The 14604-nt window shown below is 50.6% G+C and overlaps 1 protein-coding gene across 4 annotated transcripts in view; it reads right to left on the reverse strand.

Moving 5' to 3' along the window:
* SIL1 (SIL1 nucleotide exchange factor) overlaps nt 1–14567 on the reverse strand; it is a 91670-nt gene extending 77103 nt beyond the window's left edge. The window contains exons 1-2 of one of the 4 annotated variants that reach the window (XM_015876024.2): nt 10564–14567; nt 2339–2458 (exon numbers count right to left, since the gene is read on the reverse strand). In XM_015876024.2, the coding sequence (XP_015731510.1) occupies nt 2339–2346 (8 nt within the window). In that variant the 5' untranslated portion in view covers nt 2347–2458; nt 10564–14567. Of the gene's footprint in view, nt 1–2338; nt 2459–2935; nt 3007–4559; nt 4641–10552 lie in introns of those variants that run through there. The other 3 variants (XM_015876023.2, XM_015876021.2, XM_015876022.2) reach the window with 3 other exon arrangements.
* Between the last annotated feature and the right edge of the window lie 37 nt (nt 14568–14604).

Genomic DNA, 14604 nt, shown 5'->3' on the forward strand with positions numbered 1-14604 from the left:
AACAACATGGCTGTCACCTACCTGCAGCCCTGCCCCCCATCATCACTCCCAATCACCTGCACTCCCCCCAGCCCCCCTTTCCTAACAACAGTCAGCACAAAAGCTGCATGGCAGCACCAAGACAAGCTGGATCTGGCTTTGTGCTTCCCAGGCTGAGTCAAAGCCTCCCTGACACTTAAAAGCAGCACAACCAGCTTGCATAAAAGATGAAGACTGCTGAGCCTCCCCCAGCCTTCCCAGGGCGAGATCAATCTGTGTGCACTGCAATCATCAGGCAGCAGGAAAGCAAGGCTAGACTGCAGCACAAGGTTAAAAATGACCGGGCTTCCCATCCACAGTTATTTCAAGAAACCTGCTCATCTACAGCTCACCAGCCCTGTTCTCTATCTCTGCTGTAATGAGAATGAAGTTTTAATACTTAAAGCAAACTGTATTGCCATTCTTATTTGATTGAGGAAAGGGAAGGCATGGGGTGTCTGACAGGGAGGAGGGGGCACAGCTCAAACATCTGCACAAGTGCCCATTTCCTCCTTCTATAGTTCAAGGTTAAACATTTCATTTGTACTAATTTCCAAGTCTGCCTCTCTCAAAAGCCGTGCCAGGTAATTAGAATCATTATAACTATTATTAGACCATAATATTATTATAGCATTTTTGCTACTCTTGACATCTGTTGGCTGATAGATTTAACTGGTACATAAGAAATAATTGTGCACAGATATCTTGCAAATGAGCACCAACACAGAAGACATTAAAATGTTCTATGTTGAAAAAGTTAATTTTGTGAAAGCATGCTTGAAATAAAAAGTCCTAAAATTAACACTTAAACCCTTAAAAACTCTCATTAAAGCAACTGTTTTGGTTTAAAATAGACAACTGCTTAGGCTTTTCCTGAGGGACTTAAAGATATATACCTGGCTTGGTATCTCTTTCAGATCAACATATGTATGCACCTTCTCCCCACCTATTCCAGTGACCCACAGGTTTCTCTAACATCAATCCATCTTCCCCTCCCTGCAGCAGACCCTGGAATTATTTGGCAGAGATTCTGATTGTGCAGAGAACTGCTACAAGCAGGACTCTTATCCACTGAAAATCCTACAGAATTATCAGCGAACCCACACTCAGGATAAAACAGCTTCTTGCACCACGGGAAGCCCAGGGGGCTCTACAACATGGACTCAGGTTACCATTTATCAACCGCTGAAATTCTGCTGTACCCAGTGTGGAACACCACCTTCTCACAGCTGCAGCACACAGCTTCCTTGAGAGAAGTGAAGCAAACTCTGGCTGAAATTGCAGGAATGCTGGAGGGAAGCTGAATTTTCTTCGCTGGGACTATAATTTGGTCAGAGCACTGACATCACTTGTGGAGCAAAAAGGAGAACAGGGCACAGCTCCTCTGTTACACTGCTGACAACCTCGGAGCACAGAGGAAACAACAGTGGCCTAGTACCTCCAGCTACAAGCCTTGAGAGGCAGAGGAGGTGAAACACAGAGGAACCCTGAGCTGGCCTTTAATTTGGTGGGGCCAAGTTTCACCTCCAGCTACACAGACATGCAGAGAAAGATGGTAAGTGGATGGAAGTGCACTTCTGAACAGGATCAGCCTCTTAACCTTCAAAAAGCTGAAGACAAAAGCTCAGTACTGACCAAACTCAGGCAGCTGGAGCCAGCCCTGTTTGGACAGTGACATTCTCCCTAGTTAAATGGATTTCATTGGTTAAAGCAACCCTTCTTCCTTAAGCACAGTTCATACTGAGAACATAACAAGCAGAGCTCTGCTGGAATGAGGTATCCTGCAACTGCTCCCACATGAAGACTCTATTCAGGAATAAGAAAACCACCGTAATTAATTAACCCACAGCAAGCCAGTTTTATTCCAGGGTTGAGAAAACGCACAGGGAACTTTCTTAGAACTGCATGAGAAGAAAAATGTATTTTACATACAGACAAACCTAACCTTCACTATGGACAGATTTACAATGAAAATACAGCAATGCACTTCAGACACAAATTCCCCAACGCACATCCCTCTGCAACCAAAGCAGAGAGATTCCTACACTTTATGTGCTGCTGCTCCAAGGAAGCTCATCCCAGGAGCTGCCATTTCTTCCCATCCCCACACTGAGCAGCTCACAGTAAGACCTGCCATCCAGGAGGTGCAGGCCACAATTACCACAGAGAACAGCCCATCACATCTCCAGCCAGCACACAGGAATTAAAGCAGTCTTTTCCCACATCCATCACTCTTAGGCAACTCGGAAGAATTCAGATGAGGTGAGCCCACCTCAATAAGGCAGAGCAATGTCTAGAGAAGGACAACAAAGTGACTCACCCACGCATCCACTCCAGGGGTAGCTGTCAATGACTCCTTGTTGCAAGGGGAGAAAATGTCACGGAGTGATCCTCAGAGTTCTGACCAGGTTTGATTCTATTCATCCTTTTCATTCATGGCCTGCACAATGAAAGAGAAAGTACTTTTATAAAAGCTGAAAGGGTGCCCAGCAGTTAAGAGCTTGAAGCACTCTAGAGGTCATGATCGGAATTGATAAACTTAAAGGAAAGTTCCAAAAATACCCACAGATCAATAAAAAGAAAAGCAGGAAAAACAAAGCAAAGAACTACCCTCGAAAACAGCAAAAACAGAGATCAGATGCACAAATACAGCATGAGGGGAAACTCTAGATAGAGGTAATGCTAAAGAAAATGCAGTGCCCCTATGGGCCAAGCAGTGCCCTGTGAGACCCAGTCTGGAAACTGCTCCGAGCATCCCTTGCTGGCCTCAGGATGGGGGTACAAACAAGGTGGCTTTTCCAGCCTCATGTTTTATTTTAGTACCCTCCATCTGGACACTCCTACACCACTACAGCAATGACATTTAAGAGCTAAATTAACAGCCTTCTCTTCCCGAAAATACAATAGAGCTGCTCACACTGCTGGAGGGGCACCCACACAGCAACACACAGCACGAGCACAGCCGTGCCCATTCCAATTCACACCTCTGTCACCTATGATCTCATAAACAGAGCTCCCAGCTCAACTTGCCACCAAGCCAACCTGTACCGCAGGCTGGGGCCTTTCAGGGTCCTCAACTAGCTCAGCTCCCTGTCACTCCAAAGGAATCAGCAGCAATCATTACCAAAAGCAATGCAAGGATCTAAGGGCTCGCTGTATCAGGGTACTGCACAGAGCAGCTATGCCCCTACAGCTGACATACACGCACACAGCTGCACCAAACTCAGCAGGGCCCTGACCCAGAGCTCTGCCAGCACATGGGCAAGATCTGCAAGTCCTTTGCAGAACGAGAATGTGACTTTGAGGAACATTTAAGATTCCACAGTAACCCAGAGGATTTCTTTTTTCTTGGATCAGAGCTTTGGGAGCACAACGCCTCCCAAACCACAGCCAGAAGAGATTTGACAAAGCCTTTAACCCACGCTATCTCTTTCCACGTGGCTGTTTCCCAGAGGATCCCATGTTGTGGCATTACACATCTGAGGTGCCAAGAATATCTGCATGTTAATAATAAATAATAACCAGCTTTATAGGGAGCTTATCAACAAAGCGCTCGACAAATCTTAATTAAAGCTGATTCACCTGCTCCAGGAGTGAAAGTTAAATATTATTTTTCACAGGGGAAACCTGAGCAGTAATAGAGCCACAGTCATAGCAGGGAGGATCAGCACACAGAAGGGCTGGCTGCTATATGTATTTATTGCAATAACCCACTGCCTTGCAAACTCTCACTGTAAAGCTGGCAAGTTTCAATCACATCAGCAGAGCTTGACCACATCAGTGTTTTACCAGTCCTTCAAGGTAAGAACAGGGAGAGGGGGGGCTCAGGGGCTGCAGGAAGGTTGGGAAGCTTTCTGCTGTTCATGCTAAGGAAATTCTCAACAGTGAGAGAGGACGTGGGAGTGGCTGGTTTCTTCGTCCAGGGCATAGGGAGCACTGTGCAGGCCAAAGGGCAGGGAAGACACAGCAGGGATCACCGGTTTCCAGATGATAGAAATAATATGTAATAGAAAAATATCTGTGTCCATTCAAGTCTGCAAACAAGCAGTTGTGCAGAAGGAACCTGCTGCACTCCTGCAGTGCTTGGGACGAGACTCTGGGACAATATTTGGGCTGCTTCCAGCACAGCAGCACCCTACAGGTGGCTCACAAATACACGTGTAAGCCAGTTTGGCCACGGTAAGGTTGGAGAAAGCATGGAGCCTTGTTAGCAATACCCCCAGCACAGAGATGGGCTCACAGCAAGCAGGAGGGCTGCGTTAGTGCTGGGGCAGATGACAGAGCTCAACCTCACGCTCAGTTCATCACAACTGGGTGATTAAATTGATTAACTCAATGTCTGCTCCCAGGTACCAGGCCGGCTGTGACTCGGTGCAGGCCCAGCTGCTGGTCACACGCTGCCTCCAGCAGGAGCTGAGCGCTCTGCCTGGCCTTTTGTTGGCTGCTTCTACACCACGACAGGCCTGGATCCCTCCTTTATCCACTACGGAACGGAACGGGCCGCCCCGGTACGGCCGGACCCCACGGACCCCCCCACTCACCGCTCCGCACTGCGCACGCTCCGCCGGCTGATACGCGGCTGCGCAATGGAGGCTCCGCCCGCTGCCTGCCAGCATGGCCGGGGGAGGGGGTGGTGTGATGGAGGGGGACATGAGATGAGTTAAAGTCACACAAATAGCGGGTGAGAACCAGGTTTGAATCGTAAACCACAGGGTTAGAAAGGACCTGCACCATCATCCAGCCCAACCGGCAGCGGGATGGTGGGCTGCAAAGTGCTTTGGGTGCTGCCCTTGATAGGGAAGGGTGACACAGGGCTTGTCCTGCCCTGCAGCACAGCACAGGGGAAGGCTGCACTCCATCCTTGGGCAGCAAAGAGCTTTAGCTGCAGGATAGAACTGCTCTGTTGCAGATAGTAGATAAAAGATTAGGATTCAGGATTCCTTATCACAAGTTAGGATTCATACAGGACAAGCCCATGGCTGCTGCAGACCCACAGCCTTGTGTGGGTGTGGGTCTCTGTGCCATTGATCCCAATGGCAGCAGCATTGGGTGCCAGCCCCAGGCAGCCTGCAAAGTCTCACTCATGCTTGGTCCAGAGAGAAGCGTGCTGCAATGCCGGCCTAATCCCCTCCTCTGTAATCGCTCACACATCAGAGATGTAAAAAAACACGCTCTGCATGCAGGATCTTCTGCATTTCAAGAGCTGAGTTCTTCAACAACGCCTGTTGGATCTGATGGGACAGAGGGTTGTTCCAAAAGATGGGTGTGAGAGAATAATTTGGGGCTGAGAATAGTTTTTTATCAGTGTAGTTAAAGGCAATCACAGCGCTAGGAGGGAGCCCTAATTGTGGAGCTGTGTAATTAGTTTTTATGTCGCTGCAATTATTCTGTTGGCTACATAGAAAGAACATGGCAAAACGCGGCACTTAATTTTAAATCGGGACTCGATTCTCTTTCAGTAGGTAATTGATGTTGATCACATCACTTAGCAGTGACTATAAAATGCACTATCTAGATTGTAAAAGGATGGAGAAAAGGACTAAGCAGGTAGGTAGTTGATGGATCACGGGCTGTATTGGTGGGAGGCAGCATTAATCCATCAGGCTTCAGCTGTATCTGTTCACAACCACTGCTGGACACTGTTACTGGCCCATAGTGTTAACGAATGCGGAGCTGCTGCTCCCCACGGCCCGAAGCATCGCACACTGCTCTGAGCAGCCGCTCTGCCCCCAGGTGCTGGTGTCAGCCGATGAATTTGCACTTAATGCAATTGATTCCTTGTGTTTAAACACCTCCTGCTAAAGGCAGGCTTTGTTTTCTGCTGCTGGGCTTCAAGCGCATGCTCAGGATTTTGCTCCAGGGAATGGAATAGAAGCTGAACCCGTAAAACTTTTCCTTGCCTTTGCCACTGACCACAATGTCTTGATTTCTGCAAGCAGTTTCATTGTGGGAAGGACAGACTTGAGTGGATGGCATCAGAGCTGCAGGGCTGCCCTGCATCCTTTGGAAATGCTCTTTCTCACCCACAGCACATGATTTATTCTTCTTTTTCCCCTCCTTGGGCACAATGTTCCCACATCCCCGAGTCTCCTTCCTGTCCTGTTCTGGAGCTGAGGCCAACGTTTCCTCCCAGAGCTGCCAATTAGAGATTTTGGAGGTTGTATCTCTGCTCTCACTGCTGGGACCCAGCAGCTTCTGCAGGACTAGTTCTGCCATTTCAGCATCATCCTCTCCAAATCGCTGTGATAATCAGCCATGCCCTGCCTGCAGTCCCCAATCCCCACCAGCCCAAATGCTGTTCTGCTTGCCATCAAAAAAAATCCATCTTGCCTGCAGCTGGTGGGTGAAAGGGGCTTTGCTGTCAGTCGCTTGGAGGCTCTGGAGTGGTAAATGGAATATGATGAGCTGAGAGACCATCCCTGCTCTTGGGGAAGCTGTGCCAGCAGGGCCAGCACTGGAGATGAAGCATGAAGGCTTGCGGGCAAGCTGATGCAGAGCCCAGGGCAGTGAACCCAGCAAGTGTCAGCCTGCAACACCACTTCTCCCACTCGGGTGCATCCATGGGACGGCTCAGCCCTGCAGCTGAGGCTGCAGCAGGGCACAGGTTATTTCTAGAGCCCCACAGCTCTAGATGACCCCAGCATCCCACCACAAGTTGTGACAACTTCATTCATTCAATGTGTGGGGCTGCAGGCTGCAGCTTGACTGCATCATCATCCCCATGGCCATATCCAGTGCTGCTACCTCCTCATCCCCACCGCTGGGGCATCTCTGGGCCACGGCACACACTGTTTAGGGAGTAACCACTAAAAGAATTAATGAAACACTTCCCATTAGGTGGAAACAAGGAGACTGTGAACTTTGGCAGCGCTGCATGCTTAAGGGAGAGAAAACTGCTAGAAGTTATTCCTTGCAAAAATGGACTTAAAATTATCACTTCTCACCAACACCCAGCGCTGGATGCTCTGAAGTGATCCAGCAGAGCGTTTGCAACTCCTTTCCACCACGCTGCACACAGGGACCCTGCTGCTGGTCACCTGGGGATATTTATTATGTGTCAGCATCTGCATTGTGCTGCTGCCCAAGGGACAGTTTTTTGTGGTGTCAAATGTTAGTTACAAATGGTTACCAGACCCCACACAGCTTCAGTAACACTACCTAACAGAAGAGCACCGGGGAAGCACATCAGTGGTGCCAGACAGGTCCTGGGAGCCCACATGGTGCCAGTATATGTAAAAAATCAGTGCAGCCCCTGAGAGCCCCCGAGGGCTGAGTTAAGGTGGTGCAGCTGCTTGGTTTAGGATTTCAGAAGTTGGGCTCCCTCTGGGCTTGGTGATGCAGGGGGGACCCCACCATCAGGGCGTCCTTTGCTTGTACATGAGCTTCAGGGAAGGATGGTATCTACTGGCACCTGGGAAGCAAACAGCCCCATAAATCAGCAACAAGATGCACTGTGGATTTTTAGGGCCTCAGCTCCATCTCCCCCTACCAACAAGGCTTTAGGAAAACAGCCGGGCATGCCCACAGTGGAGAGAAGGCGACAGTGAAGTGAGGACTTGTTTTCCCAATTCGTCCTGTCTGCAGCCTGCCAGCAGCGTGGCAGGGGAAATGAAGATGTTATCGAGCAGCAGTGCACAGCAGTAATTGAAAGCCTTTTTGCTGCTGGAAACCCTCAAGGCTGCCAGTCTCTCGTCTGAGCTGCCACTTGCAGATACTTTTTCATTTCCTCTCTGTTTTGCCTCAACTTTCCATTGAGTGTTCCGATTCCTCATCATGCATCCTGAATCCCGGTGTTAAATATGTGAATACAGAGGTATTTACACCCCCTCTCCTGGGTTGTTTTGTATATAAATTTGCCCTGCTCGTAGACTTCTTGTCTCTGCAAATGCTGTGAGCAGTGAGCTCTGCCTGGGGCTTCGCAGGGTGAAGCTTTGAGGAAAGTGGTGCAAAAGAACATCCAGCATCACTCTGGCTCTGCTGGAGGATGCTGACATAGAGAAAAATATCAGCAAAAGGGATGGAGCAAGGCAGGCTGCTCCCCTGCATCCCCCAGTGCCTCCTTGATCCCTGCCCTGCACAAGGATTTTGGTGCTGTGGTAGAAGGGTGAAAGCAGCAGCTGAAAAGGAAAAAACGTGAAGTGTGAAGAAAGGCTTTAATTTTCACGAAATCTCTTAATCCATTAATCACAGTGAGACTTCTGTATGGAAACCTCCCTCTCGTTTAATACCGCCTAAAGATCATCAAGATAGTAATGACTGTTTTGAGGGGGAGGAGGAGGAGTGAGATGGGACAGGCTGAAGGCGTGGGTTTGTCTCCAAGGAGAGGAGATCAGCCCTTACCAGCACTGAGCCAAGCACATGGAGCTGCTGAAGCTGGGCAAATCCACTTAGGCATCTGAAACAGCTTATGGGAGTTTCAGGAGCAGTCTCAAATGTCCCCTCTTCCACTCCACCACTATGCTTTTCCTCCTTCACATTCATGCTGTTCCTTCCTTTGCCCTCAGAAGGTTTCAGGATGCAAAAACTATCCCAGACACAGAGAGAAGCATCACTGACTTCACTGAGGGGAAATGGTCCTGAGCACTTTTGGGATGCCTTTGCTGCAGACTGGATCTGGAGTCTTCATTCTTCCATCGTTTCATTTCACACAGCACCAATGGGAATCAAAAGCAGCACAACAGCAGAGTGGGGATGAGCACAGCCACGAGCTCTAGACAGGCTCAATGCTCAGGCTCTGCTCCCTTTGAGAGGGCTTTTGCCGGGGCTCCAACTGTAAGAAGCTTCAGTCAGCCCCCAGGAGCCACTGAGGCTCCCTGCAGTGCCTTTCTGTTGGGCAGTGGAGCCCTCTCAGTAAATGAAGGGTCTTTTTATTCTTCTGCCTCCTACCACTAGATCTCAGCATTAACATAACAGCAAGAGGGGAGACCCCTGTAAGTCCTCAGGACAGTTGAATTAACACAGTGGAAATGTTGTTTTATTGCTTTGATGTTCTTCAAGTGACGTGCTTCACTTTACCATCAATGCCAGCTTCAGTCCCAGGAGCCAGTCAGAGCAGTCAAGGCTCCCTTCCTCCCCATGATGGTCACACAGACCTCAGACCATCCTGACTGCGGTGGGGATCACAGCATCTACAAAGCAGGGTGCTTTCCTGAAGCTGTTAACCTGCTTTGCTCACGGGAAGAAGACAGGAGGAATTAGTATGCAGCATCTTCCTCAGGAAATCAATGTGATTTCAACTCACTGTGAAGTTCCCTGACTGTGTTAGACATGCTGCACTGGTAAAAACTAATTCTCAGAGGAGGAAGAGTGGAAGAAAAAGAAAGAAAAAAAAGCCTTTTTCAGTGACGAGATGAGGCTAAAATGTTGCAGGGCTGCAGCTTCCAGGGCTGGGGCTGGCTTGGAAGTCCCAGAGCTGAGAGGGCTGCGCAGTGCGGTCATTCCAGCTGCTTATCACAGAACTGAGAAACACCCAGGAGGGAAAGAGAGAAGAGAAAAATAGGGTTAAATGGCATTGGGAAAAGAAGGGGGACAGCAGGGGGGGAGCACTCAGCCAGAGGGGAGCTCAGAGAAGGGAATGGAAGGGAGGGAAGGGGAGCAGAGCATCTGCAGAGCTCTGCCAGAGACCAAAGGGAAAAAAGAAATTGCTCTGTAGTTAAATGAGAACCAAGGGAAAACTGCACAGATGCCTGAATCGCCTGAGTGCACTTTGAACAGTAAAAGAGCCAGGCACTGGCAGCGAGAAGAGACACAGGCAGGCCTGAATGGGGGACATGCAGAGGGTCTTATCCAGCTACAGTCTCAGATCTGGCTTCCAAAAAAGTGAATCCCAAGGGCCTCTGGGAGATTGTGGGACCCTTAGCCAGGGATGGAGGTGCAGTGAGACCTCTGCAGCATCTCACAGCACTGTTCTCATGGGGAAGCACTGGTGAATGAAGCCTGGAGTGCACACTTGCCTGCAAGAAAACTGAGACTTACATTAACACAGCCCTGTTACAGACTGGGAACATCACAGCAGGACAGACCTTCCCATGGGTCCCAAGAAGGTCCATGGTGTTGTAGAGTTGATGGAGATAGTTTTTGTATTTGCTTTTGCAACAAGATAAGATCAAGTGTTAGCTGCCCCCTAAGGGAGATAGAGCAAAGATGAGCCTGCAGCAGTACCAGCCTCACCAGCGGGCTGTGTCCCCCAGGCCTGAGAGCAGTGGGCAGAGCCAGGCACTGTTTACAGGGCAACCAGCAGCTCCATGCACAGCACACAGGACCCACCACTGTGTCCAGGCAGGAAGAAGACATGAGACCGTGGTGCCAGGGGAGGTGCTGAGGGACACAGGGATAATGCAGCAGGGCTCTGTGTGCTGCACCTGAAGCACTCTTAGGCTTTTAACAAGACCCACATATCCAGGAGGAGCATTTTTCTTTGTTTTCATTTTCCAGCTGTGAATTATTGAAAGCTTTACTGCAGCTCTCCCAAATCATTCTCGGGCAGACAAAAGCTAGTGCTAAATGTGCTTTCCAACAAAAACAATCAAGATACCTTTTACTTACGGTTCACTGTTGCCTTTCTTTAGCCACATCTTTAACTGCTTCAGCATTTGGTCTGATCAGCAGCGTCTGCTCCAGGGCAGAGGAGGCAGCGAAGAGCCCGAGGTGTTGCAGGTCAAGATGAAAATGCTGCGTGTGCCATTAACTGTCAAAACTGTAACTCGCTTAAATCAGTGCAATTAGATTGCTCATGGATTACAGGAGCAACCGCTGCAGCTATTCATTGCACATGCTGCGCGATTAAACTACAGTCTTGACATTAAAGTGACATGATTAAAAGCAAGTGTCAGAGGCTCGGATCTATGGGAAGCTCAGCAGGCAGGGTTAAGTCCACAGCTCCTTTAGAGGCCTTCTGGGGTTGAACACCCCGGGGTCTGGGAAAGATCTCCAGCCCCTCAGCAGAGCCAGCTCTGCTTTTAAGTCTGTAATGCCACCTTGTGATTATAGTGGAGACGGCAGGGTCCCCTCTGTGGAGCTTAATGAAGCACGTGGCTCTTGTTCAGGCAGCTGGAAAGCCCAGGAGTGCCCCTGTTCAACAAGTTTGGGGCTAAGAGGAAATCCATCTCTGACAGAGAAGTCCCTACTCCTGCTTTGAGAGAGTGAAAATGATTCATTTCATTAATATTTATCCTTCTAGTTCAATTCTCTGGCTAAGAAAGCAATTTCTTCCAGGCTGAGGAATTTGATTTAGGTCTCTCTTTAGGTACTGAGGACTAATTTTCTCTTTCAGCGTGGAAGGAAACAGTGCCACATTCAAGCAGTAAAGGCACTTTTCTTCCCTGATTGAAGCCAGAGAGTTCAGTGAGGTCAGCTTTGTTGTAAGCATCCACACCAACCTGAATGCTGAGATGCTTCAGCACTGGTGGAGGATCACTGGTGCTCAAGGTGAGGAGCGTTAGGTGCTCTCAGTTAGCACTGAGGCTCACAACTCATTAACTTTCCCCATCCTACTCCTCAAATATCTCAGCAAGAGGACACGGTGCCAGAACTCCACAGGGCTGCACCACAGGCCGACACAGCCCATGGTGGAGATGGAGCCCTTGGTCTTTGAGGTGCCTCCATGGGGTTTTCTCATCACTCATTGCCCACTGCCATTGCACTTGGGAGAGATCCTCCCAGCATGTGCTGCCAGTGGTGCACATCACCCCAGCTGCACACAAACCAAATGGGATGGTCACTGGAAAGGGCCTGAACAACAGTTCTCAGCTGTGCTCCAGGGTAGAAAATCCAGGGTTATCACCAGGGCTGATGTAAAGCTACAGTGATGGAGGGACAAGTGATTGCAAACACAGAGGGCACTTTGTGATCTCTTCTTGCAGCCTGGACAACGAGCCCTGCCAAGCCCTGCACAGGCTGCTTAAGACTGTTCCAGTTTCAACCCATATAATTCATGAGTGCAGAGTGGGGACAATACTCATAACCTTAAGATGTTTCCAGCAGCACCAAGGAGATGCTTCAAAAGCTTTCCAAATGCCAAATACCAGAAGTCAGTGACTCTCAGTGTCAGGAACACCCTCTAATTTCACAACACAGGCTTTCCTTGAGCTCCTGCACAGCTTTCCTATCTAGTAATTGGGCACGGAGCATTGTTTCATCTCATGCAGTGAGGCAGGCTCAAGCACACGCTCACACATCACTTATGAACTTGGATAAAAGCTGTTGTGCCAAGTGAAGCACGTCAGCTCTGCCTTGGGTATCCAATCAAGTCACAGCTTCCTGGCAGACATGTCCCCTACACCTACCACAGCCCTTCTGGCTGCTGAGAGAATGATCCTGGGACATCCTGAGCCCAGCACTGCCTTCCTTGGAAGCTGTGCCGCAGCAGCCCTGCCAAGCACAGCATGCCGAGCCGAGTACAACTGCAGTGAGTGCAAACAGCGCCTGGCAGGGCAGCAGGTCCTGAGCTGCTCTGTGCACAGCTCTGCCTGCCTGCGCTGATCGGCTGCCAAGAGCTTTCACAGAGGTTTCATCTGCTTAATTGTGCTGTCCTTCCTCCTCTCCCAGGCAGGATTTCAGCTACAGCCGATGTCAGCAAACATCTCATTATTCTTTGATACCGAAGCACTCGCTGGGCCTGTTGTTCATCTCAGCCTGGTAGAAGCTAAGTACGTTCTCTTTCTCTCCCACAAGTGCGGTGTCAGGGATTGACGAGTCGAGACGCTTTGTTTCAAGGCAGATCAGAGATTGAAGCTGGCACAAACGGAAGCATCGCCAACCTTCACAAGAGCAAAAGTCTACACAAAGCCTGAACTCCGCGCAGCACAGACAGCACCGCAGTGATGTTAAAGGGCTCCCACAGCCTCGAGTCAATGCACAGATACATCACAGCCCAACAGCGGCTGCCCCGCCTGGGGGAGCGGCCCGGACCCGGACCCGCCTGGAGGGGCGGCGCCTGCGGAACCACCCGGGCTGCGCGGCGGGGCTCGGCCTCTTCGGTGCGGGTGAGCACGAGGTGAGGATGCGGGCTGTGTTATGGCCGTGTGTTCTTGTGTCCCGCAGCACCCAGCGGTAGTCAGCCTCCCCCGCTGCAGTGCGCGGGCGGTGTTATGCCGCTGGAAGAGCAGCGAGCTGCCGGGCAGCCCCGGCCCGACGGGCCGTTCTGGCCATGGAGAGCCGGGGGTCGGCAGCCTCCGTGTGCCGAGAGTGGGGGGCTCCGGGTGGAGCTGCTCCTGGATGGGATGCGGACAATGCTCCGAGCTCGGCTCGTCTTTCGATTGAAAACGGAGGGCGGGGGATGAAGCTGGTAAGGAAGGGGTGGATACTTCTCGTGTTAACTCCTGTATCTGCTCTAATCGCAGGTTTGCGCCATCCCGTCCGAAGGAACAAAAGGAGCCGTCGGTGCCGATCTGAAGGTCCCACGTGGAGGCTTTGTGCTGCTCCGGAGTGATGGCTTCAGGATCCGGCCTTAGCAAATAAAAGGGGCTGCGTGTGAGGTATAATGGGAATTAAACGATGAGCCCATGTCCGATGCCTGTTCAGAATCCTATTGTTTTCTTTTGGACTGTTGATTAAAATCACTTCACCTTGCTCGCTGTTGTTTCTGTTGTTTTTCGGCTGTGGGATATGGGAGGGTTTGCGGTGTTGAATGCAGCCGAGGAGGACAGGGAGGTGATGCAGCACCCAGACCTCACAGTGTGTGCATCCTTCCCTCCATTGCTTCTGCAGGGAGATCCGTGCTGCTGCTCCCTTCCTCTCCTCCTGCACTGTTGTGGGTTCAGAGGAAGATGCTGCTTAATTCAAAAGTGGGTAACTGAGAAATGGGGGCATCACTCCCAGCAAAGCGCCCGGCCCGTCTCAATGCAGCGTGGTGAGCACAGCTCCGTGTTGTGCAGTGAGAAATGCTGCGGGCTCAGCAGATTTTCAGGGCAAAATTTTCCAAGTTTTGAGTCACATTATGTTACAATTAACATATAGATGCCCCCAGGAGGGACAGGGGCCTGTGTGCTCACGGCTGAGGCCTTTAACCTGCCAAGAAACACATGTAGGTCGTTGGTCTCTCCTGCTGTATGTCTGAAACTTGGCAAGAAATAGGAATATCTGCTCTGAGCCGCAGAGCATGAGCTATGTGTACATCAAACACATGCAGGCTGACTCCTTGCCTTGTAGAACTCTTTGCAGCGCTGGGCTGATGGATCCATCTCTGGGCTGAGCCTGAGGCCTTGAGGCCTGGCTGTAATGGCACAAAAAGAGGGGCAGGGTTGGTTTGTGTGAGCCCAAAGCTCACAGCAGTGCTTGTGGTGCACTGCACAGCCCCTGAGCCCTCACTGTGCTCCGTGCTGCCCTGCTGCCCTCAGTCCCATTACCGCTGCCGTTGCTCCCCGATGGACACGGTGTCACTCGGGCACGGAACTCAACGGGAACCGCCTGGATTCGATTCGCTGCTTTATCCCCCGCCCCGTGTGTGCTCCGCTCGGTGCAGGATGGAGCAGCGCCCTTCAGTTCCCCGCACTGGTCGCGCGGTGGCGATATGCGCCGCGCCTTGTGGAGCCCGGAGCTGCCGGTTCGTGGCGGTTTTTTTCCCCCCCTTTACTAGAACATTCTAAT

The sequence above is a fragment of the Coturnix japonica genome, chromosome 13 (assembly GCF_001577835.2).
Source record: "Coturnix japonica isolate 7356 chromosome 13, Coturnix japonica 2.1, whole genome shotgun sequence".
Classification (NCBI taxonomy): Eukaryota; Metazoa; Chordata; class Aves; order Galliformes; family Phasianidae; genus Coturnix; species Coturnix japonica.